The 25,205-nt window shown below is 52.6% G+C and overlaps 1 protein-coding gene across 3 annotated transcripts; it reads left to right on the top strand.

Moving 5' to 3' along the window:
* The first annotated feature begins 1,690 nt into the window (after positions 1 to 1,690).
* Positions 1,691 to 20,487, top strand: LOC311427526 (adenylate cyclase type 10-like). Of its 3 annotated transcripts, XM_084504974.1 has the most exons (24): positions 1,691 to 2,889; positions 5,039 to 5,077; positions 5,444 to 5,587; positions 5,698 to 5,903; positions 6,366 to 6,459; positions 6,775 to 6,863; positions 7,432 to 7,623; positions 7,839 to 7,960; positions 8,491 to 8,567; positions 9,491 to 9,680; positions 10,630 to 10,682; positions 11,379 to 11,532; positions 11,763 to 11,955; positions 12,263 to 12,349; positions 12,806 to 13,089; positions 13,757 to 13,893; positions 14,545 to 14,676; positions 15,245 to 15,499; positions 15,644 to 15,979; positions 16,197 to 16,248; positions 16,496 to 16,718; positions 17,089 to 17,196; positions 17,334 to 17,515; positions 18,177 to 20,487. In XM_084504974.1, exons 1-24 carry the CDS (start codon positions 2,871 to 2,873, stop codon positions 18,355 to 18,357), a joined length of 3,549 nt encoding a protein of 1,182 aa, XP_084361100.1. In that variant the 5' UTR covers positions 1,691 to 2,870; the 3' UTR covers positions 18,358 to 20,487. The 3 variants fall into 3 exon arrangements, with proteins under 3 accessions (XP_084361100.1, XP_084361099.1, XP_084361101.1); XM_084504973.1 differs by lacking the exon at positions 1,691 to 2,889 and having other exon boundaries at positions 4,775 to 5,587; XM_084504975.1 differs by lacking the exons at positions 1,691 to 2,889; positions 15,245 to 15,499 and having other exon boundaries at positions 4,775 to 5,587.
* The last annotated feature ends 4,718 nt before the right edge of the window (positions 20,488 to 25,205 follow it).

Below are 25,205 nucleotides of genomic sequence, written 5' to 3'. Positions count from 1 at the left end.
CATCAGTTCTGTGATTCTGTGATCATAGGGCTGATCCAAGCGCTTCTTGTCTTGCAGTCACAGCTTAAAGAGCAGATGCGTTTTGGGTCTTGTGCATATTTGATTTCAGATAGTGTCTGTTTCCATTGTCGCTGTTGTGGAAGTCATCTGGGCTTCACCAGGAGCTCAGGCTTGGGAATTCATTTCTGAAGCATTATTCTTAAGGGGTTTGCACTGCCCATCCTTCCGGTCTCTTGTCTTAAAGGCAAGCATTCTATGCGTCCATCATCCCAGTTCTGGCAGTCACTTTCAGTCTCAGGTCATGGCATTTGAGTCTGTCCCTGGGGTGGCCACAGATCATCTGTTCTGACTCGCTGTCACTGTAGGGCTTCCCTCTGGGAGTTGTCATTCTGCCTGGTGTCATTCTGTTACGCTCCTAGATTTTTCTTTCTATGTAAAGAAAGGTTTGAGCTAATTCCAGCTGAAAAGAGTTTTTTGTTTGTTTGTTTTTATCTGAATAGAGTAAAACGATCTATTGATGCTTCCTTAGCTGGGCGTAGTGCCCAAGAATGGGGAGAGAATGAATGGCCTCCTGAAAGAATCATACAGCATTATGGACCAGCTACCTGGAACTTGAATGAGGTAGTATGGGGGCCCGAGAACCTATTTGTAATTTGAATTGAATAATTATGTTGCAAGCTGTCCTTGGAATTGTAACTATATATAGTTACAATATATATAATCATAAACCATAAAATAGCTGAACTGGGAGCTGCAGGGTTGATGTGGGAATGTTGAGGTGAAACTCTGTGGTTTGTAGCACGCAGGAGGTCAAACGAATGTATTGAATGATCTTTGCTGGTCTAAAAGCACACCAATCCCAGCCATGTAAATCCCAGCTGAAGGTATAACAACATGGTAGAGTAGCATGGCTCTGCTCTGAGATGAGACATAATTTGTGGAAGCAGAGCAGAAAAGATGCTTGTGAGTAGATGAATTACTGATCGTTTTGACTCTAGGAATGGATGACTTCAAGGAGGGAGCTCCTTCAGATATCAAGACATTGCTCTCCGAAGTAAGACAAAGGTTTTGTCTGAGAAAAAGGGAACAAAAAGTTAACCATTCATGTGTTTGGGTTTCTGTGTGGTTTGTTGTTGGTTTTTTTTTTTTTTTTTTTATGCACATTTAAAATGAAGTGACTGTTTTTGTGCTGGTTACATGCGGTGTCTTTTATATCCATCTAAATTACGTTTACTCTGGGAAAATGTTAGGCAATAATGGAATAATGAAAGTTAAACTTGATTTTGTTGTTACACCAGACTGAAGCATGATTTGAATCAAGTAATTGGAATTACAGTAGGCTAAAATTGCTGAAAAACGAGTTTGGAAAGTTGAAATGCATTTATTTGCTATTAAACCTTAATGAAAACATTTGGTTGTTTTCAGTTAAGAACTACTGGATTCATAAATGCAATACACAAATGAGAACATTTATGAAGTTCAATATTTAAACCATACCATTTTCAAAATACAGAATTGTTAATTTTATTGAACAAGTTTTCCAGTTTTCAAGCAGTGACCTTGCAAACAGTTCAGGTAATCGGTGACCCTTAAAAGCACAAGCCAATGTTTTCAAAACAAAACAAATCTCCTACTTAAATATCTCTTTTCTAGTGATCTTCTAAGAGGTTAATTACTAACCACCGTTTGCTGCTTATGTTACCATCCTCATCCTCCATCCTTCACTCCTTATCTCTTCTTCTCTTAAACTTCACGTTGCCACTGTTGTTTTCAACCTTTCCTCTTGGATGGATGGAGCAACATGAAACAACTTTTCTAGCCAGAATAGAATAATTTCTGAATTTTATTTATGTGTTAGCATTCTTCATTCTGGTTGTGTCAGTGGTCCGCTGACTTAACTGACCAGCAGCCTGCATTCCCTGCCACCAGCCCCTAACCACCCCCCCAGAACAGAAGAACTGAGCAACCATTCTGGAAGGTTCTGGTGGTGAATGTTGTCATGAATATATGAATGTTCTTTACCCTCTTCCAGTCTTAATCCTATTTGTACTTTTTTTCCTTTTTTTTTAATAACCTCATTGGAAGAAGTAGCTCTATACATTTGTACGGGGTCACAGCGGCTGCTGCTCAGCAGGCATTGATCTATGGAGGATGGCACTGTTAGCCCACCGTGTTGCTGGAGGGCAGCCACTAAGCGATGACCTATGAATGACATCACAACCAGGTGATTGTGATGACCCATGGTGGCAGAGACCAAACTGTCCTTCAAGAAGGCCCCAGGCTCACTGCACCGTCCGGTGCTGAGGGGTCTTCATCTCCTCCCTCCCAGCTGGGCATGGTTGTCTTCTGCTGAGGTACCCCGGTACCACAGGGCACTGACCATAGCATCTGCCTGGGAGGGGAAGTACCCGTACTCTGAGATGGAGAACAGGAGCGTGCTCCTCCCCGATCTTCTTTCTGAGGACTTCACCTGGGACAGACAGATCCCCAGGCTTATCGTGGGAGTGCTGTTCTTAGCGGATTTTTCAGGTGGGTTGGGCACGGTAGAGCCTCCCCGGAAACGAGCCATTGGGACACACCAGGCCCTCGGGGGCCCTGGCCCGTAGATGGCACAGCTATCTTGTCGCTCTTGAGGACTCCTGCTGTGATGGCTAAAGAGAGCACGGATTGGCTTCTCTTGCGATGCAGCGACTGACAGGCGCTTAGGCTTGGCAGCATGGGACTGGCTGCCAGGCCCTGTGGCCCACGTAGACATGTCCTGATTTCTGCCTGTTCTTCCTGCAGGTTTCACTTCTTTGTCAGAGAAGTGTGTCCAGCAGAGCGGCACAGGCAGAGGTGCTGACGAGCTGGCACAAACACTCAATGACTACATGAGCGACGTTTTGGAGGGTAAGAGCCATGCTGCCAGGCTGTTGTATATGGGGCCCTGAGGTTGCTTGCGGAGGGCAGAGGCAGCCTTGCTGCACCAGCTGCTCCTGCCTCCTTGGAAGGGCTGTGGAGCTCACTGTGGCCTGGGGGGACAGTGGGAGCCGTGGGGCTCCCGTGGCAAGGGAGGAGCGCAGCAGGTCTCTTCTGCTGCCCACTGTGATGAGGGAGGCCCCAGTGGACTGCAGGCTGGCAGACGTGCCTCCAGGCAACAGGAAGGGCTGGAAGGACTTTGCAGGGAATTACAGGCCCGTCAGCCTGATGTCAGTATCAGGGCAGGTTACGGAGCAGGTGATCCTGAGTGCTGTGACATGGCACATGCCTCCAATGGAGGGATCAGAAGCAGCTGGCGTGGGATTTTGAAGGCTAGGTGCCTCCTGACTACCCTGATCTCCTACGACAAGGTGACCCACTTGGTAGAGGAGGGAGAGGCTCTGGTCATTGTCTGCCTGGCTTTTTATAAAGCGTTTGACACTGCTGCCCACAGTATTCTCCCAGAGAGACTGGCTGCTCAGGGCTTGGGCAGACATACTGTTTGCTGGGTAAAGAAGTGGCTGGACGGCTGGGCTTAAGGAGTCCTAGCAAGCGGAGTTCAATCCAGGTTCAATCCAGTTGGTGTCTGGACACCAGTGGCCTTCTCCAGGGCACTCTACCAGGGCCTTTTTTGTTTAACATTTTCATCAGTGACCAGGAGGGAGGAGGGGATTGAATGCACCCTCCATCAGTAAGTTTGCAGACAATTCCAAGTTAGGCGGGACGGTTGACTGGCTTGAGGGTGGGAAGGCTTTGCTGAGGTAGGCTGGGCCAAGTCCAGTCACATGCCACTGAACCAGGCTAAGTGGTGGGTCCTGCGCTTGGCACACAGCAACCTAATGCAGCCACATAGGCCTGGGGGAAGGGTGGCTGGAAATGTGCCCAGTAGAAAAGGATGTGGGGTTGCTGCTTGGCGGCCAGCTGAACATGTGCAAGCAGCGTGCCCAGGTCTCTAGAAAGGCCGATGGCATTCTGGCCTGCATGAGAACTAGTGTGGCCAGCAGGGCTAGGGAAGTGATAGCTCTTGGACACGGCAGTGGTGAGCCCACACCTCGAATATTGCATTCAGTTCGGGGCCCCTGACCACGAGAAGGATGTCTGAGTTGCTTGCGTGTGTACAGAGAAGATCATCAAAGCTGCTGAAGGGTCTAGAAAACAAGAGTTACGAGGAGCAGCTGAGGGCATTGTGGTTGTTTAGTCTGGAGAAGAGGAGGCTGAGGGGAGACCTCATTGCGCTTCCCACCTCCCTGCAAGGAGGCTGCAGCGCAGAGGCAGTCGGTCTCTTTTCTCAGGTGACAAGAGAGAGGCCATGAGGAAAGGCTCTCGATTTGGGGCAGGCTGTGCTTGGGTTGGGTACTGGGAAGAATTTCTTCAAGGAGGTTGTGGTTGAGCACTGGAGCAGCCTGCCCAGTTAAGCGATGGAGCCCCAGTCCCTGCAGCTATTTAAGAGATGTGTGGACATGGCACTAAGGTAGATGGTTTAGTGATGGGGACTCAGTAGGCTAGGTGGATGGTCGGACTTGATGATCTTGAAGGCCTTTTCCAGCCTAGATCATTCTCTGATTGTATGAGCAAGGGGACACCTGCTTTCTCAGCATCTGTCTCTGTGCTTGCAGAGAGACCGTTCCAGTTCCACGATGGAACACCGCTTTGGTGCCATTAGGACCGCAGGCAGGCTGGGGGCATCCAGTGAGTGCCAGCGTGCCAGTGACCTAGGGAGGCTCGCACTGACATCTGTGTGTGGCCCTCCTGAGCCCCTTATCCCGGGGGATGTCTCTGACCGTGAGCATGTGGTGGCCACCACTTTGGCAGCATTTGCAAGTGTCCCCGCTCAGAGATCTTCACCAGGCGTCTGGACGTGGCCCCGGGCAGGTGGCTCTGAGTGGCTCGGCTTGAGTGGAGACGGGGTGCGGGACTGGAGCAGATACTCTCCAGAGGTGCCTTCCAGCTTGCACCGTACTGTGCTTGTGTGGCCTCCCAACTCGCTGTACAGGGGCCAGGGCTGTGGCTACAGGTGGCTTGCCCCACGGATTCCGGAAGAAGGTGCCCCATAACTCTGCCTTCCCTTCTTTCTCCACAGTTGTGCTGGATTTTGGAGGAGACATCCTGAAGTTTGGAGGTATGTCCTTAGGAGGAGGCTGCTTCCATGTCCTGCTGCTGTGCAGTGTTTCCCGCGGGAGCCGCTTGCTCTGTGCTCTGGCCTGATGGAGCAGCTCTCTGGCCACGCAGCAATCCCTCCGGTGGTGTCCCTGGGCTGCTGCAGCTGCGGAGGAGTGCTGGGCAGAGGGTCCCCCCGCCACCCACCCTCTTGCCCTGCTGCCCTGGCTGGTGCTGTGGCTGGTCTGGCAGAGGGGAGGGGTCCCTGTGGCCAGGGTGCTGTCCTTCAGGAGGATGCCCTCCCACAAGCCCGTCCTCCTCTGCACGCCGGCTGGCCACTTGCTGCTGTCCCTCAGGAGAGCCTTCCCCTTCCCCTCACTTTCCCCAGGGGATGCTGTGCTGGTGCTGTGGAGAGCATCAGAAGCTCAGCTGCCTCAGACCATCAGCCTGGTGCTGCAGTGTTGCCAACAAATCCAGAAGAAGCATGGCAGTCGTGACACACACGTGGGTCAGAAGCTCCACCTGAAGATAGGTATGGGCGCTGCAGGGTCAGCTGTGCCACGTGCACAGCCCTGGCACTCTCCAGTGCTGCTGACTGCTTCTGCTCCCCGGTGTCAATGCTGCTTCTTGCTCTCTCCCCAGGGATCTCCGCAGGGCAAATGACCATACTGGCTGCTGGAGACGGGTACCATCAGCAGTACTTCATCTGCAGCCAGGCCCTGGAGGAAGTTATGAACGCCCAAAACCTTGCGGTTAAAAGTGAAGTGATTGTCTCGCCCACCTGCTGGAAGCTGTGTGAGCAGGAAAAGATCCAGACCAGGCTTCTTGGTGGCAAACGGGTTCTGAAGGTAGGTGGACGGGTTGGCCTCTAGAGCCTCTCTGAAGACCTGCACCTGAGAGGGAAGGAGGCAGGTGCCAGAAGGCTGAGGCGCTGGACGTGGAGAGAGTTGTAGCTGTAAGGGTTGGTAGAGAGCTGAAGCAGTTGCCCTTCCACCTCAGGGGTAGCTCTGGGTAGTGCTTGCTTTGTGTGACTGGCCGAGGGAAGCACAGGAAGGGTGTGGGCCCCACCAGCAATGTCCCCCGTGGGTCGCGCAGCTGTCCTGGAGAGCTGGGGCATGCTTGGGTGATGCCTGCGTGGCTCTGGTCCTTCTGAGGAGGCACTTCTGTCCCAGCTGAAAATCCAGAGAGGTGGGCTTGCTGCACCAAGAGGTTCTGCCCTTCTCTGGAAAGTGAGAGTGGAGGGGCGGGCTGTGTCTCCCGGGGCTCCTTGGGGAGGCCAGTGGCAGTACTTTTGTTCTGCGTGTCTGCAGGTTCAGAGGATGGAGCACATGTCTGGGTCAGAATGCCAAGATGCTGCAGGCCAGTTTGAGCAACACGCGAAGATGCAGCGTTTGGAAAGGATAGGTGAGTCCCTGCTTCACCGTGTTCTGAGACTGGCTGGAAAAATGGGGCCTGCCTGCTTCAGAGTTCCAGGGAGGAACTCCCCCTGCCCTCTTCCACCTTTCAGTCAGCATTCGTGCCTTTGTCCCTCCTGTGCTTCAGCTGAGGCTGTCGCTGCCATCCCCTCCTTCCAGGGGATGGCTCTGGCCAAGCAGCTGCAGAGGGGAGCAGGAGGAAACGCCAAAGAATCTTTGCTCTGCTTTGCCCAGTGCCAGCCCCGTCTTTCAACCCCCTTGTAGTCCCGTCCTGCCAGTGAAGGCCTGCGTTTGCTTCCCTTAGGGCACCTAAGGCCAGCTTTTCTCGTGTCCAATGGTCCTAAAGTGGCAGCAGAGATGCAGAAGTACATACCAGCAGCTCCTCTCAGGAAGGTAAGGCCACTGCTGCTGGAGGCTGCATTTTGGGAGGGCAGAAGAAGGTGTGCATTGCATGGGTGGAGCTCTCGTGAAAACAGACAAATGGAAGAAAAAGCACCCTGGGGCGGGAACCCAGGGGACCTGATGGCAGGCTTACTGGTGCTGCACGTGCCAGGCAACTGCCCATTTTGTGCTGCTCCTCAAAGAGGCACGGGTGGCAGGAGGTGGACTTGCCTCTGTCTTTTCCATGACTCTTGCTCTGGACGTGCTGTGGGCACGAGGCGAGGACAAGGGGGCGAGTCTGCTCAAGTCCCTGGGACGTGCCAGAGGGTCGCCCCTCGCATCCGTACTTGCCACAAGATGCAGTGTTGCTGGAACATTCCCCTCTGTCGTTTGTGCTATGACTCTGCTATGACCTGCCTGCCGCAGGCTGGCCTGCGATTGGCACCGAGCAGGGGACTTACCCTTCCTCCAGTAGTACCTGGTATTGCCAACATGCCTGCTCTCCCTCGGTACGTGGCACGGGCCCAGAGGAACCGCCGGGAGAACAGGCTGGCAAAGCTGTCGTGCTCTTCACTTCCAGCTGGACGTGGATATGCCGCTGCAGCTGTGGTCTGAGCTACGGCCAGTCACCAGCCTCTTTATCCAGCTGCAGTTTTCTGCAGAGGCCAGGTTACTGGATCTTCAGAGGGGCCTCCGTGATGCCAACAGGATGATTTCAACAATCATCAGTCCTCACAAGGGTGAAATCAACAAAAGCCTTCTGTTTGATAAGGTGAGCGTGGGGGAGCAATCCCACCCCCAGAGGGTGGCCTGTGTCTGTTTAGTGGAGAGGGACTGAGGAGCAGCTCTGCCTTGCTGGTGGGATCAGTCCTCTGTGGCTTTGTGTTGACCTGCAGCTCTACTGGTCTCCCTGGCGACTGCAATGGAACGGCATTAGCTGCTGGCCATAGGCACTGTAACCAGATGTGTTGCATCTGTCCTCTGCAGGGCTGTACATTCCTCTGTGTGTTCGGAATGTCTGGAGCAAAGCTGCGTGACGAGAGCACCCGTGCCTTGGACAGCGCTCTTCAGATCTTCAGCACGTGCTCCAGATCATTGAGGAAACTTGAGTGAGTGTGTGGCGGTGTTGCAGGGCATGCGTGCTGCCTGGGACAGCGCAAGGGGGCTGACCAGCAAGAGACGTGGCCTCCTGGCTTGGCCTCCTTTGTCCCTGGCAGGATTGAGGCAGCACCCTGAGAGGCAGCAGGTAGCCCCTGGGCTTAGCTCACGGCAGCCAGGCGCAGTCCCTCCAAGCACAGCCTGCCAGGAACAGGGCTCTGGCCTAATCTCAAAGTCGCTGGCATTGTAGGTGCTCTGTGGGTAGCACCTGCTTTCCTCCACTAGTGAGAGGGGCTGTGGCCTGCTGCAGGTCACAGCCATCGGGCCTCAGGGGAAGGGTCCAAGCCGTCTTGCGTGCACCCTCCCCACGTCCCTTGTGTGTGGTGCCCCGAGCTCTCCAAGTCCCCGAGGCACACACCGGCTGTGGGACAGCAGGTGTCCCTGGTTGGTGCCAAGGAGAGACGTGGGAAGTGGCAGAGCGGGGTGAGCAGGACTGCGCCTGGGGCACCACTGAATTTGCACTTCTCTCCCTGTGTGCCAGGGCAATGTCTATTGGGGTCACCAGCGGGACGATGTTCTACGGCCTCTGTGGCCATCCGGAGAGGGCTGAACATACAGGTACCGCACCTTAGTCTGAAGAGTGGGAGGCTGGCGTGGGTGTGCTTAAGCACACCTGTCACACACACATCAGTCATGAAGAGATGGGAAGGCTGGGGCAAGCACATATGCTACAGCCTGCCGAGAGCAGCCCAGATGTCACAGGTCTCGACCTGAGGTGGGAGAATGGGCTCAGAGACTTGCGGTTCCCGCTGGGTCAGCTTGCCCTGCTGCGGGGTTGACCTGTGCCTGAGGGTGTAGTCCCAAAGCTGGGAAAAACAAGGAAACCTTGAAGAATATAGAGAGTCCTGTAGCTTGTGTAGTATTTCTATAGCTTGTATAGTCTTTTAGGTGAGAGAATAAGGGAACAGAGAGACAGGTAGCCTTGAGCTAGCAGCAGCAAGGGAGATAAGGGACAAAAGGTGAAAACAAGGAGGAGAACAACAGCTCCAGACTAATCTGTAGTAACCTTTTGCTCATTAAGGGTCATAAACGTATTAAAAATCGTACCCATCAAAATGCTAACGTATGCTAATGTGGGATTTGATGTGTCCCCACTTCCCCAGCCCCCACTCTTTCTCTGTAATGTGCAAACTCAGGAGACATAAGTTAGGTGAGCTGTAATAGCCAATCAGAAGTACCCAAAGAGATAGCTTTCACAAGTTTGCTGTGTACAAGTAACGGTGATTCAAGTCAGAGGTGTGCTGGCTTTGCGGAAGATTGCCAAGCACCTGACTCTGCAGAGTTATATAATAAAATATTTAATTATAATATATATATATATTTATATAATGAATTAATTAAAAGATCTTTGCTGTGTGTGCTCATTGGTGCAGTGCACTAGGCATGCACCTATGGACAACAAGGGGAAGTAGCCCTTGGCCTTAAAGGGTGGGGCAAGACTGCTTTCCTCACCATGTCAATGTGTTCTCTCTCCATGGCAGTGATTGGCCATAAGGTGAATTTGGGTGCCCGCTTGATGGTGCACTACCCCAGGCTGGTGTCCTGTGATGAAGACACCTACAAGGCCTCTCGCCTGCCCAGTTACCTCTTCAAGGAGTTGCCGAAGACAAAGTTGAAAGGTGTTACAGATCCCGGCGCTATCTATCAATATGTGGGGATCACCGACAAGTGGTGAGTGTCTTCTGAGCCATCTGGATGGGGCCACAAGGGGAAGCCAAGGGTGCAACCTTGACCAGTAAAGAGGAGCTGTGCAGCAAGAGACCAGCCTGGCCTCCCACAGACATCCCTTCCCTGTGGCCAAGAAGATCCAAAGGCCTGGCATGGGTCTGCTTTGTGCCTTTCTGCCCTTGTGTCTCCTGCTGCTAAGAGAGCTGCGAGTGACGCCAGTGGGGTGCAGAAGGTTGTCCTGGCTTTGGAGACGCACGCTAGCCATGCAGGCTTTGTCCAAGCGGCTTTCCGCTGGGCTCCCTCCCTGCCCTGTGTTTGCTCCACTATGTGCAAGGCTAAGGCAGAGGTCATTCTGATGCAAGGAGGAATTTTTTCCCAGCTCCTTCTGCGCAGGAAGCTTTGGGTCAGTCATGTCGCCTTGGGGAAAGGTGGGCCACTGGGCCACTCTTCCTCCTGTCTGCCTGCTCAGTTCTCAGCTGTCCCTCCGGGCCAGGGTTGGAGGACCTTTTGGATGTTAACGTTGCTGTCTCTTGAAAACTATCAAAAGACTTGAGCCAAAGGTGCCAGGTGCTTGGTGTCCTGAGCCACTAAGTGACACAGGTCCTCCTTTCCAAGAGGCTTCTTTTGCTTGTCCAGGGTGGCAGAGCAGTCTACTAGCCAACAGCACACGCTGGCTTCTTTGCCGCATCTGGGCTTTCTTTGGTTTTGGCCTCTGGCGAGGGACTCCCAACACCTTCTGCTGTCCCGCCATGGCTGCTGGCCTTCTTCGTGCTTGAAGCTGTCCTGGCATGTCCACTCGAACGTTGGCCGGGGAGCATGCTCCGGACAGCATGCTGCTGGAAAGAAAAGCAGTTACCTGCGGCGGGTCTCCTCCCCTAACACAGCAGGCTCTATATTCCCTGGCTTCTGAACAACTAAGTGAAACTCATGTTTTGTCTTCTCCCGCTTCTAGCATCTTTGACATGGGTCTTACCAAGAAGAGGTCGGACTATGGCCCCTTGCTGGGTAGGTAGAGAAGTCCTCGCTCTTCAGAACCCCAGCTGCTTCCCTTTGCCCAAAGCAGTGCACCTTGCTGGAGGTTAACCCCGGTAGGCAGCTGAGCCCCACACAGCCGCTCGCTCCCTTCCTCCCTCCTCTAGCCTGCTGGCTGGTGGGGCAGCATGAGAAACTGCAGAGGCCTTGACACTGTGCCAGCACTGCTCGGCAAGAGTTCAGTGTGTTCTCGGCGTTCCTTTGGTGGCAAGTCCACCACATCACAGCACACTCCAAGCTCCTGTGAAGACAAGGAGCTGTATCGCAGCCAAAACCACAACAGGCCCGAAGACGCCACCTTAGCTACAGGGTGCTGGCAAGAGCTCTGGGGCTCAGGGTGCAGTGAGATGTTTGGCATGCCTTTTGGGCGCAGCTGCCTGCAGTGCCTCAAAGTGTGCCCTCCAGTCTTGGGCTGGATCAGTGTGGGGAGCTGCGTCCAGCTGGCTGAATCTCATTGCCTGTGGGAGGAGAAGCGGAGGGGAAAGAGCTCCTAGGAGCTGCGCCGTGTGGCCAGCAGGCAGGCGGCTCTGAGATGAGGGGCTTGGAAGGAGGCCTGGGTGTAGGCAGGCTTGCTGACGTGGTGGAGGGAAGCCGCCGTGCCAGCAAAAGGGAATGCTGCCCTGCTTTTCAGCATGCTGCAACAGCTTGTTTCCTGGTTGGTCTTCACAGGTCGGGAGGTGGAGATTGACCTCTTTGAACGCAGCTTGAAGGCCTATGAGACTTTGGGACAGCCGCGCATCCTGGCGTACGCAGGCATTCTGGGCTCTGGAAAGAGCCACTTACTTACTGAGCTGGCCTTTCTGGGCCAGGCCACTGGGCACAGGTAAGTGGGTTTTTTGAGACCCTTCCCATGCCCGTCCCCTGACGTTCGTGGAAGACTGCGATGCCTCTGCCCTGTGCCTGGCCCTCCGCCCACACCCCCGGGACTGTGTACCCTGCGTTCCTTTGCAGTAAGAACCAGGCAGCGTGAGTCTCTAACTCTCCTGTCTAGGCAGGCGTGGGCTACTGGGGGCCTTTTCTGCAGCTCAACTGCCTTTTGCTTTTGCACCGCAGGGTTGTCACCATGGAACTGACCAAGGCCAACATGAGGCAGCCCTTCTCTGCCGTCTGTATGCTGGTGGCCAGGGCCCTGGGACTGCAGGCGGGTGAAACGTGCGAGGACCGGCAGCGCACCCTGCAGGCCAAGCTCCAAGGGGCGATAGAAGAGAGCAGTTACTGCCTCCTCAACAACATTTTCCTCGTCAAGGTGAGAGCGAGAGGGAGGCCTCCTGAGGTAGTCTGGTGGTTGTTTGGGTGTTCTGCTGGGCTGGGAGTTGCAGTGCTCATAGCACCCCGTTCTGATTCCTGGGTCCAGGGAGGCTCCTTGTCTGTGGTGACTTCATGTCCTGTGCATGTGCCAGGTGTCTTGGTCAGCGCCCTGGAAAGGCCAGTGAAGAGAGGCTTGCGCTGACCTCATGCAAAAGCAGAGGCGCTTTGCTCTGCCGTCTAGCTTGGTGGATAGGCATGCCTGGTCCCAGGATGATGTTTCTTTCTGACTCTGCTTTCCTGTCCAGTTTGCCATCTCAGACGAGGTTTGCAAGATGCATGACCTTCAAAGGAAAAGGGAGTTGCAGAAGACTTGTAGGAAAGTGCTACAGAAGGTGAGCGTTCCTCCTTCTACCTGGGTCAGAGAAAGAAAACAACCCTGCCCGCTGCAGGCTCCACATCAGAACAGCCTGAGTGGGCAGCAGGACGATGTGCCAGGGTCACCGCCCTTCAGGGCCCAGGAGCCCCTCCTCCCAGAAGCCCCTCTCACACCCTCCCCATATGCCTCGTCGTAGCTTGCCTCCTGTTAAGTTGGAGGGTATGTGCCCTGGAGGAGGATTGACGCCTTCTGCATTCCTTTGCCCAAGCTCCCTTCTTCAGAAGGGCAAGTGATGTTCCAGGAGGCCTTAAAGTCTCGCAGAAATGAAAAGCCAGTAAGCTTCTGAAGAGGGAAGCGGCTGGGGAGAGACTTCTGAGTATTCTCCGTCTCCGGAGAGAGAGGCTGCATCTCCTCCCCTAGAGGATGCTTGAGAATCCGCCAGACTCCACACAGATCCATCTGCTTTTTTCAGACCCTTGGAGGAGAATTTGGCATATTTGTCATCGACAACGCCCACTTCATCGACCCTGCCTCCTGGACTGTCATGTGGCCCGTGCTCCAAAGCGTCACGCTCTTTATGGTGATGAGCTTAGCTCCTGGCCACGAGAGAACGGAGAGCTTTTTCAAAGCTGCAGCAGACAGCACAACGTCCCAGAGAATCAGCTGTCTTCATCTGGAAGAGCTGAAACCTGCAGCTGTGGTGCAGAAAGTCTGCCAGGACCTTGGAGTGGTCAGCGTCCCCAGGGATCTAGCAAGGTATGTTGCAGGCCACGGAGCTCTTCCGGAGGGGTTGGACCTATGCTGCCACGGAAGGAAGTCGCCCCGCAGGAAAGGAAGCACGGGGCCTTCTGGCAGCATCCTTGACTCCAGCAAGGACCTGGGTTTCTCCTTAAGACTCACCACAGCAGGTGTGAGCTAAAAATAGGCAGCTCCCAGGACGCAGCACGTGGGCAGTGACAGCCCTTTGCTGTTGCAGAGGAGGGAGGGCAAGGCAGGGAGGAAAAGGGAGAGAAGAGGAGAGAGGAGAGCAGAGGGAGATGGGTACCCAAGCCTCAGCGTGGCTGAGGTGTGAAAAAGGCTTTGACCAATGTAGCCAGGCTGCAGTAGGGATTCCCAGGAGCAGGGGTCCAGCCAGCTGCCAGAGCAGATCTGGGCTCCTGAGGACAGGGAAGATCAGGCTTGCTGTGTTGTGCTTTGGACATTGCCCACGACCATTTCCCCATGGACTCCAGCAAACAGTGTAGGGTCAGGGGTCCCAAACGCCCAAGCCAGTGGGAGGACCGCCCCCTTCTGAAGTGAGCCGTAGCTGTGACAAAGAGGCTGGTTACCCTGTGAGGCCTGAGTGACTCACCACCCACCCATCAGAACTGTGTTGCACCATACTTCCCTGGTGTTGGTCACTGCTGGGTCTGCTCCTGCCTAGGTTCCTGATCCAAAGAAGCTCTGGCATCCCATATTACTGTGAGGAACTGCTGCGCTGCCTGCGTCGCAACAACATGCTCTTGTTCAGCACTGGGAGGCAGGACAAAATAGTAGAGGACAACTGGGAGGGCTTGATCGGTAAGCACTCTTGTTGCGGACTGGCTAGATGCTGTTGCACGTCACCCCCCCACACACACACACACACACGACCGTGTCCTGTGGCTTTCCAGTGAGTCTGGGCAGAGTCCGATCTGGCAGCAGGACAGAACTTGATCTGGCTGAGGTGTGGGCTCCTGCACACCTTGCTGTCACCTTGGCAAGCCACCAGCTCCCTCGAGAAGAAAGCGCTTCTGCAGGAGAGGGTCAGACCTGGGAAAGTGTAATCCAAAACCAGAAATGCCCGCAAAGGCGCTGGGAACTGAGGAGCTTGGCAGTAACGCAAGAGCAGTAATGGCAAGAGCAACGCCAAGCAGAGTGCTGTTGCCCTGGGGACAGCCTGCATGGGCTTTGCCTTTTGGATTATCACTGGCAATTTCCCTGGCTGTGGGAGGGAGCGCTGTCAAAGGTAGCAACCGCTGCGTTCTGTTGCGGGATATTCGTTCAGTACAGCTGGGCAGCTGGTCCAAAGGCAGAAAAAGAGTTGCAAGGGCAATGCAGACAAAACCATTGCAGTGGAAACCGGTTTGCCCTGCTCACTGACCGCATTCGGTGCGGGCCATGAAGCGCACCCAACCGTGACAGGTTGGACTTGCCCCACCTTGTTCATGCTCTCTCTCTCTCTCTTCCCAGCTTCTGCAGTCGAGGCTTCACCCATTGTCTCAGCCACCTCAAGCTCCAGTGCTGGGAATAACAGTGGCAGGGTCTGCACCGTCAGAGCAGATGTCAGCCTGGAGACCACCGTGCTGCCGGCTGCCTTGAAAGGTGAGGGGCTGAGTTCGCGGCTGTGCTGGGGTCCTTTCCTGGGGTGCATGTGAGAGAGGGGCTGGGCATCAGCATGCTGCAGAAGCACCCTCTCAGCCTGGGGGGCCCTGCCAGGAAGGCGACTCTGGTCTGAGCAGACAGAGCTCTGTGCTTAAGGACACAGATGTCCCCCTCCGGGCTGTGGGCCGGCTGTGAGGCCCACAGCAGTTGTGGGGAGCTCCAAGTCCAGCTCTGAGGTGGTGAAAGCGCTCTCTGCTCTCTGTGTGCGCTGCTGGGCATCAGCCTAGTTCAGCTCCGGTAGGTCGCATCACGGGTCGCATGTACCCGCAGGATCGTGCCCTCCCCATCCGTGGTGGAGGAGCTCTTATCCCTGGGCCTTGTGGCCTGTGGTTGCAAGAGGAGTGGAGCCATCTTGAAGACATTCCCCTGGGCTCCAATTGCCCACCAGGTGCCACCCTGAGGAAGAGAGGCCAAAGTCTACCCTGTTTCCTGTGGTGGAACTGTCCAGCCTCTCCAAGCTCAGGCTCCGGGACACAAAAGAGAGAGACGATTTGCTTCTTCTTGACAGAGATTGCACTGGCTGAGCTGGACCGGATCACGCTGCAGAAGCAGATGGTTTTGAAGTTTGCAGCCATCATAGGGCCAGTGTTTACCACCCAGCTGCTGGCTCACATCCTTCCCAGTTGCACCAGGCAGCAGATGAATTATTTGTTGGACATGCTGGTGAGCGACAACATCCTTAAGTGGCTGAAGGACACAGGGGTGCCCAGAGACATCCAAGATGCTCAAGAGGGGCCGGCCACCTCTCAGCAGGCAGGGAGCGGTAAGTGGTGGCAGTAACGTAGACCCAGGAGCGCTGTAGCTGAAGGAGGCCTTCCCCCACCAGCTTTGTGCAGAGGGAAATTCCCAGCGGCTGTTGGGAATGTCTCTACCACTCTGGCTGAGGCCACCATCCATTGCCTTGCAGGGGTGGAGAGGCCGTCTACAAGCAAGGAGACCACGGAGCAGCAGGCTGGCGTTCTGGCCTTCTGTGCCCCGCTGCTGCGGGAGGCAGCCTACGAGCTGTGGCCCAAGAGACAGAGGGCCAGCACGCAGCGCAAGTGTGCTGCCTTCCTGGAGAAGCACGCGCACAAATGCCGGAGCTGCCACGGAGGGGACTTTGTGGCCTTCCACCGCTTCGCCGTCCCCAGTCCCCAGGATGGGGAAAACTGCCAGGGCTCTGCTGACGAAGATGACTGGCACAGCTGGGAGGCCTTGGTGCTCGCTGGAGAACACCTGAAGGACAGGACTCACACCCCTGAAGGTAGGCTGTGTGCCGTGCAGCGGAGCCCCCTCCCCCTGGAAGTCCAGGCCCATGCAGGCTGGGGCCCACCGGGTCCCCAACACCAGGGATAAGCCAGGGGACAAGGACGATCACCGCAGCTCTTGTGCCCTGGGTCTGCTCGACAGGACCCTTGCAAGCCTGCAGCTCTTAGCCCGGGCTACGTGGGGAGTCCCTTGACACGCTCTCTTCTTCCCAGGTAGTGCAAATGCCCTGCAGCCGCAGCAGGCTTTCTCGGAGGAGGAGTTCAGGTGAGGAGACAAGGTTCTGATGATTGTGGAAACGAGCGAGCTCCAGAGGAGACAGATGGAGCTCTGCCATTTGGCTGCTGGCTGGGACTCCAGCTTTGGGAGGAGGAGGCTGGCTGTGGGGTGGGAGCTGGGATGAGACAGCAGGAAATAGGGGTTTGTTGCTACCCGTAGGGAGAGCAGGGTCATCTCAGGTGATGCTCATCTGCTCTTTGCTCTCTTCTTTTCCTGGCAACCTGCCTCTGACCAGAGCGTCAGAGCGGTTTCCACCAGAGGGCAAATGGACAAGTGTGCAGCCCAGCAGGACCAAAGAGAAGGATGGTGGCGAGTGTTCCTGCAAATGCGAAGCCGTCATTGAATCAGTGCTTATGCCTTTGGCTCGCCACTATGTGGCAACAGGCAATGCTTCCCGAGCCTTCTACTACCTGCTGGAGTGCGCGGCTGCCTACCTGCACGTCTCCAACAGCTACATGGTGAGTGACCCTGCTTGCCAGCACGCATTGCACCTGGAGTCCACTGCAACAGGACACGCCCGCTGAGGGGCCTCCCAAAAGAAACAGTGGGGGCAGAGCCGGACTGTTTCCTGCGCTTTGCCTCTCCCACAGCAAGAGACGCGGGGCACTGAAGCAGGCCCGTCAGCACAAGCTGCAGTACCTGGGAGGCAGTCTGAAGGCTCCCTTGGTGCCTGAGCTCTGAGCCCACGGGGCACTGTGCTAGGGCAGGGATCACATGGGGAGATGCGGGCCCTCCTAAGGCAGGTGCCACAGGAGGCAAGAGGGAAGGGTGGAGCTAGCTGGGGGCTCTGCACTGATGCTCACCTGCTGCCTGTGTGCTTGCTCAAAGGCCCTTATGAAGCTCAACGAAGCGGAGGTCCTGAGGAACTCCATGGGGAAGACAGCAACTGTGTTAGACTGCTTTGAGGAGGCGACCTTCTTCAGCCTCAAAGCGGAGGTAAAGCGGCAGGGTGACGCCCTTCTTGCAGGGGGTGTCCCTGCTATGGCCAGCCCCTTATACATTTCTGCAGCCTCTGCAGGAGGAGAGGCTTGGGAAAGCGGTCCATGTCTGCATGGCTTCCTCTTCCTGTGCAGGTCTGCTGTAATCTAGGACGCGTGGGGCTGGCCAAGAAAACGACCAGGCAGGCGCTGAGCCTTCTGAAAAAGCGATTCCCTCAGACACGCGCCGGAGCCTTTGTCAAGTCTCTGTGGGAAAGGTTTCAGGGTGCTCTTTGTGCCACAAACAGAAGAACACCCTCTCTTCCGCTAGAGGCTCGGTAAGCAGCAGAAGGGAGAGCGTGGGAAAGGAAGAGTATTCTGGTGCCAGGCATTCAGGCCCAGGCCTGCCTGGACTTCAGGCCACACCTAAGCTGTGCCATAGCTCATTAGCAGGACCGAGGCATTAAGGCACGACACGTGGGTCAAACAGGGGCCAGTGCAGCCTCACGCTGCCCCCCTGTGCAGTCCCTGGGCCTTTGCGTAGAAAGCAGCTTGTGCCGAGGGATGCACCTGCTGGCACGTTTCGGATGAGGCTGGGGTGGCTGGGAACAGAGAAGAGATGTGAACAGGGAGGACGGGCTTAACAGGGGAAGGAAGGCAGTGACCTCAAGGGATGGGATGGGGTTGGGTTAAGGTTGGGGGGGGGGAGGGTGTGATGAGGAGAAGGCTCAGAGTTGCGATAGTCCTTCTCCTGCTGGTGCCTGGCATCACTTCCCCCCCCCCCCGTGCTGTAGTGCCAGCACACCCTCTGTAGCGGTTGGCTGCCCCTGGCAGCACTTCTTCATTTGCCCACTTCCGTGCCGGCAGCCCTTCCAGCACCAGCTCCCTTCCTCTGAGGAGGTGTACGTGTCTCAGCTGCCACCCCACTTTCCCCTGCCCAGTCTGGTTTGGTGCTCTACAGCCGCGCCTCTGGGCTCAGCAGTTTCTCTTGTGTGTCAGGAGGAAGAAGCTAGCCTGGATGCTTCAGCAGACCCGCTGCCTCTCCTTACTGGGGCACCTCTACAGCCTGGAGGGCACATCAGCAGGACGGAGGTTCTCCCGCCTGGCAGCTCGCATGAAAGCCAACGTGGACAGGAGAATGGACTCCTCTCAGGAAGAAGACTCCCACCCCGACAACTGACTTTCCATCCCTGCTTTTCTCAGTGTGTCTTAGTAAAACATCTGTTCTCTTATGGTGGTGGTTGTCAGGCCTTGCCAGGGAAGGTTCAGGTTGGAAATAAGAAGCAAGTTCTTCTCAGAAAAGGAGAGCTTGCTCCCCCAGCAAGAGACGCGGGGCACTGAAGCAGGCCCGTCAGCACAAGCTGCCTTACCAGGGAGGCGGTCTGAAGGCTCCCTCGGAACCTGTGTGGGCACCTGGAGAGAGACAGCATGGGCAGTTTGGGACGGTGGAAGCTGCCATAGTGCAGAGCGAGCAGAGGAGGGGAGGGCCACGGTGGGGGGGCGTTCCAGAGTCCCCGCAGGGTCAGGTGGGCTGCTCCGTCCCGAGGCGTGCTGGGAGCTGTAGTTCTGCGGTGCCAGGCGGCCACATGGGCTCCGCGGTGCTGGCCCAGGTCCTTGCTGCGCTTGATCGTTGGGCTGCTCCTCGTTGTGAAACATGGGATTAGAAATTAGAGAGCGATGGATTAAGAATGAATATGTAGGCAACACTCCTTGCTTCATATGTGCTACTGAGATGGGGAAGATGCTAAAACTTCTCCGAATTAATATTTACAGAATCGCAGAATTTCTAGGTTGGAAGAGACCTCAAGATCATCGAGTCCAACCTCTGAGCTAACACTAACAGTCCTCCGCTAAATCATATCCCCAAGCTCTAAGCTAGATTCCCTTTTTGAGTGGGTTTGTGAAAATTCTGCCAAAGAAGGTCAAGGACTATCAAGAGGTTTCTGTTGTGAGCACTATTTTATGGGAGCCTAGGTGGGGTGGGTATTGGAAGAGGGTGTTGACTAGGGCACTGCCTAGGGTTAGGATTAAGGTTTTGAGAGAGAAAGGTCAAACTCTCTCTAGGACTAAGGTTGTGAAAGGGCTGCCAAAGGAAGTTGAGGGCTACCAAATGCTTCAGATGGGAACACTTTTTCATGGGAGCTCTTGCTAGGACGAATGTTTGACCTGGGAGCTGTCTTAGCCCTGTCCTTATGTTTGGAAAGAAAGGAAGCACAGACTCCCCTTGTGACTGAAGTTGTGAGAGTGCTGCCAAAGCAAGTGGAGGGCTACCAAAAGATTCTGTTGCGAGCAATTTTTCTTGGGAGCACTAGGTGAAATGTTTCTTGGATCTAGGCAATGTCTAGGGCTAGGGTTAGGGTTTAGAGAGAGACAGAGAAAGTCCAGACTCCCATTGTGAGCAATTTCATTAAAAGGCTGCCAAAGGAAATCAAGGGCTACTAAATAAATTGCTTCCACTGCAAGCAGCATTTCATGGAAGTGCTGTGTGTGGTGTGTGTTGGACGTGGGCACTGTCTAGAGTTAGGCTTAGGGTTTGGAGAGAGAGAAAACACAGACTCCCATTGTTAGTGTGACTGTGAAGGGACTTTCAAAGGATGTGCCTTTGGGGTTGGGGACACAGCAGCACACATCTTGTGGTTGTGAGCTGAGTGCAGACCAGAGCCAGTCCCACTATGATATGCCAGCAGGGCTCTTGGAGCCTTGGGGCACGTGGGGCCCTGCTGTATGGGCAGCACTTTGGAATCAGTCAAAGTCCACAAATTGTTTTGTTTCACAGAAAGTTCAGAGTTAGGGTTAGGATTTGGAGACAGAGAGAGTACAGACTTCCGTTGTGAGTGAGTGTGTGAAAAGGCTGCTGTGAGAAACTAAGTTGTGTTTTTGCAGTAGAGAACTAGTTTTCTGTATTCAAAGGTAGTTGTGGAGTCATAACAAGGAGAAATGCAAAGTAGGTAAGTGGACAGTAGAAGGCCCCTCACTGTTCCAGAACAAGGTAGAAGCTTGAGAAAAATAGGATGAGCAGTGTGAGAATAGTAAAACAAAGATCACAAATTCTCAAAACATAAGAAAGGAGAAATTAAAGGGTTGGAAAAAAAAAAAAAAAAAAAAAAGAAAGAAAGGAAAATCGTACATATATGCTATAGAGGAGTGTTGAGTAGCTTGTGAACCTGTAGTACTCAGTCAATGAGGAAACAGGGGAGGTGATCAGGCGTCGGGTAATAGGGAATAAAAGGTTATGATTTGTTTACTAAAATGCACTCTTAATTGACAGGACTTCCGCCATTCCAATCACAAATAAAATAGCTTTGCAGAAGATCCTGTCTGAAGAAAATTAATTGAGATTTTTCTCACACTGCCAAAGGAAGTAGAGATATACCATGAGATATAAAATGGCTTCTGTTGTAAATAACTTTTTGTGGGAGACCTAGGTGGAGTGGGAGTAGGATCTGTGTCACATTAAAAGGTGCCTATCAAAGTCAAACACTTGCCTGTTTAAGAGCCCTGCCAACAACTTTCACTGAGACAGTTTCACAAAGTTGAAAACTTCTAATAAGGTGACAGATGGGACTGGACTAGATGATCTTAGAGGTGTTTTCCAACCTGGATGATTCTATGATTCTATTTTCTATATGAGATTTGGAATTGTTTTTGATAAACACACTTTCTGCAATAGCGCTCATATCTGATAACAGTGCTAGCAAAATGCTATCTCAGGTATTCCTCTCCAAAAGATGAAGGTGCAGAGCTTACCAACAAGGCATCCCTGTCTTGGTGGAGACGAAGGAGCCCAGCCTTTCACCTACCTCTTCCAGCTTTCCAATCTCTTCTTTCTCCCCCCAGCTCTTTTATGGCATTCCTCTCACTTTATCAACTAATGCTAACACCAACGCTTTTTCCTAACACTAAAACCATTTCCTTTATATCCTTACATTATCTGTTCCCTTCCCTGGAGTGATGTCTAGCATGATTTGTGCGGAGAGTCAAATAGTAAAGATATGTATGTTTAGCATGTATTTCATTAAGATTCATTTTACAAATAATCAAATGAAAGGTTTCACTCCAGGCACCATGGCCTTCAAGATTCTCTTCTGCTGCCAGATAAGGACCATCCTCATATGGCAAGACACCGTCCCTCAGTAGCCTCTCATACCAAGCCTACAGACCTCCATCCACAACATCTGTATAAGAGAGAAGTGGAAGCAGGCTGCTCAACTCCCACCTTGCCCAAGGCCAGTGCTTATCAGAGACACTAGCAAGTCTGACTATTCTCTGCATCTACCTCCCGCGATTCCTCTCTCCCACTCCTTTACCCAAACCATTCACCTGCCCCAAGGATAATTCTCCCACACTGAGGACTGGGCATCACCTGTAATACCCAAACGGGAAATACTTAAAACTGCCACACCAGTCCCTCAAATAAATAACCTCTGTTTCAACATGGTGGTCATCACTTAACTTGCTCAGGTAGGCTCTGGTGCTGACATTCCACTTCATGCCCTGCTTTGCATCTTCACAGAATCACACAGAATCACAGAATTTCTAGGTTGGAAGAGACCTCAAGATCATCGAGTCCAACCTCTGACCTAACACTAACAGTTCCCACTAAACCATATCCCTAAGCTCTACATCTAAACGTCTTTTCAAGACTTCCAGGGATGGTGACTCCACCACTTCCCTGGGCAGCCTGTTCCAATGTCTAGCAACCCTTTCAGTAAAGAAGTTCTTCCTAAGATCCAACCTAAAACTCCCCTGGTGCAACTTTAGCCCATTCCCCCTCGTCCTGTCACCAGGCACGTGGGAGAACAGACCAACCCCCACCTTGCTACAGCCTCCTTTGAGGTACCTGTAGAGAGCTTCCAAACAAGCAAAAACTATTTTCATGTAGTCACCAACTGTAGTGCCTTCTCTCCAACACTATACACTAGATCACCTTTACAGAGAACTCCACTGCATCCATTACCCTGTAGCACATGCCTCATCCCTCCACATCTGCAAAAACAATATAAAAAATCACCTGGATGCTGATCAATAGCTCAACTATTCTAGAGCTATTCTTGAATGAATAGCTCACTGGAAAAAGAGATGCAAACCTCCCTGGGCTGAAAAGTTATCCATATACCACTCATGAGTTTCAGCCTCATCAAAATTATGACTTTCTCAGGCTTTCTCAAAAACAAAACAAAACAACAACAAAACCAAGCCAAGCCAAACCAAACCAAACCAACCAATAAACCATCCAACCAAAACCAAAAGCCAAAATATAAAATTAATCAGATAACTAGATTTATAAACATTTATAAAATTTATAATCCTTTGGGTCTGGTACTAGCTTGGTATACTGCTAATTACATCATTAGCTATATCCTATTTCATAGACCTCTGTTCCTTCTCCCCTGCCAGGAAGACTGTTTTCTAAAGTGCAGTGAGTAGGATTCTGATATATAAAAAATGAATATGCTATAAATGAAGTGCAAAGGGATGATGAAAGCTAAGTAATGTGAAAAGCAGACCAATTAGCCTGAAAAGAATTTGAAATCACTAGCAGTGAAAATCAGGGCAACAATTTTAACATAAGTGGCTGCATACTCTTTGCTTTTAACCTAGAGAAATGCTCTGAATTCTAATTAACTGGAGAAAAGCAATCCTGTAGTCATGCACCTTCATGAACATCATATTGAGTATGGAAATGAAACTAGGTGAATATTGTAAAAGTTCACATGAAATGTGTTCATTAGTCCATAAATCACCCACCTTGACAAATATAGAAGAAGCATGAGATGTAATTTAATATTGTCTTAGGTCTCAAGAGAAATAAGTTACATGACTACCGAGTGACATATTAACTGTTAACATGAAATACGAAATGAAGGGACCATAATTTGATGGCCTGTTATATTCACAGAGAGGTAGATATTAGTGCTATGGACTTCAGGGTGCTTGTAACATCATATGTAAGCCCACAATGACTACCTGTGTGACGGTTTGGAGGGTAAGAGCCATGCTGCCAGGCTGTTGTATATGGGGCCCTGAGGTTGCTTGCGGAGGGCAGAGGCAGCCTTGCTGCACCAGCTGCTCCTGCCTCCTTGGAAGGGCTGTGGAGCTCACTGTGGCCTGGGGGGACAGTGGGAGCCGTGGGGCTCCCGTGGCAAGGGAGGAGCGCAGCAGGTCTCTTCTGCTGCCCACTGTGATGAGGGAGGCCCCAGTGGACTGCAGGCTGGCAGACGTGCCTCCAGGCAACAGGAAGGGCTGGAAGGACTTTGCAGGGAATTACAGGCCCGTCAGCCTGATGTCAGTATCAGGGCAGGTTACAGAGCTGTGTTTGGGATTTAGTATGAGACTAACGTTGGTATCACCCTGATGTTTTAATTGTTGCAGAGCAGTTCTTACACTAAGCCAAGGACTTCTCAGGTTCTTGCTCCGTCCTGCCAGCAGGCAGGCTGGGGTGAAGAAGAAGCTGGGAGGGGACAAACCCAGGACAGCTGACCCAAATTGGCCAAAGGGCTAATCCACACCATATGGCATCATGCTGAACAATTATATGGGGGGCTGGACAGGGTGGTGGGTCTGGCTGCTTAGGGATAGCCTGGGCATCAGTCAGCGGGTGCATTGTACATCACTTGTTTGTACACATTATTATTAGTTTTCCTTTCCTTTCCTTTCCTTTCCTTTCCTTTCCTTTCCTTTCCTTTCCTTTCCTTTCCTTTCCTTTCCTTTCCTTTCCTTTCCTTTCCTTCCTTCTTTCCTTCCTTCTTCCTCCCTTCCTTCCTCCCTTCCTTCCTTCCTTCCTTCCTTCCTTCCTTCCTTCCTTCCTTCCTTCCTTCCTTCCTTCCTTCCTTCCTTCCTTCCTTCCTTCCTTCCTTCCTTCCTTTCTCTCTCTCTCTCTCTCTCATTCTCTCTTCCTCTTCCTCTTCCTCTTCCTCTCTTTTCCCCTTTCTATTCCCTGTATCTTGCAGTTCACTCTCATTCCTTGTCAAGTTAGAACAGTTGGACCTTGGTGCTAATGACCTGGAATTACTGGTAGGTGAGGGATGGTGGGGAGGGAATATGGGTGGTTGGTAGGGATAGCATCTGTACCTTTTTGGAAGTGTTTCTTGTTTTGTTTTGTTTTGTTTTGTCTGAAATGCAAAGAAGTAGACCCTCAGGTTATTTGGGAAGATTCTGATCTGCCCAGGATGGCCTAGTCATTGTTCCCAGTGTAATGTTTTCTTTGCGTGTTGGCCCTGTTTCACTTTCTACTACCCTTATACACACCTTGCTCTGCTTTTTCCAAGCCCCTTTGCTCTGAGGCATTCTTTGTTGCTATCTAGCTGCCTAAAGATCTTTCCTTTCCAATGAAATTCTTGTCTGGTACTTTATTTCTCTGCTGTGTTTCACTGCCACCAGCTGTCGTTTTTCACTTCTGCTGGGCTGACTTTCTGCATTTCCCTTCGTAATTTATTTTCTCCTTTAGAAAGTACAGGACCATTCCATGTTGTTCCTGACAGTGATGTCAGCCTAGCATGTGGTGTGTGCCCTCTGGATCAGGGTGCCTCCATGGAGGGCTCTAAACCCAAGCCTAAACCTAAGTACGCTGAGAGCCAGTGCATAATCTTGAATTACAGCTCGTCTTGACACTGGGGAAAATCCAGTGATATTTAACTTTGCAGTTGTGGATCAAGTTGTTACTGAATCCTGTTCTTAATGTTCTGAAATGCTTTTTGGCAGAAAGCCAACTAAAATGGGAGACAGAAGAGATTTTGCAGCTTCCTATGCACAAAGCTGCAGCCTGCTTGTGAGAACAGTTGGCTGATGCTTGAACAGCACTCGAGTGGTGCTTTAACTCCTAAACCAAACACTCATCAGTGTGTGTTGTGTTTACAGGTAACAAAAGGAGCAATACTATGAACACGTCTACCATTGCTGATAGCGCTGCTATATCATGTTGGGATTGTCAGTGTTAACCAAAAGCTTTTATTCATGTCTGGGAGGAGGGGGAGAAAGACACATTTCTACTGTGGGTCCAGCATTTCCAAAACCTTGCTACTGGACAGT

This window comes from Aythya ferina (assembly GCF_964211825.1).
Source record: "Aythya ferina genome assembly, chromosome: Z".
Classification (NCBI taxonomy): Eukaryota; Metazoa; Chordata; class Aves; order Anseriformes; family Anatidae; genus Aythya; species Aythya ferina.
The sequence above is the reverse complement of the archived record's forward strand: the minus strand, read 5'-3'. Positions and strand labels throughout refer to the sequence as shown.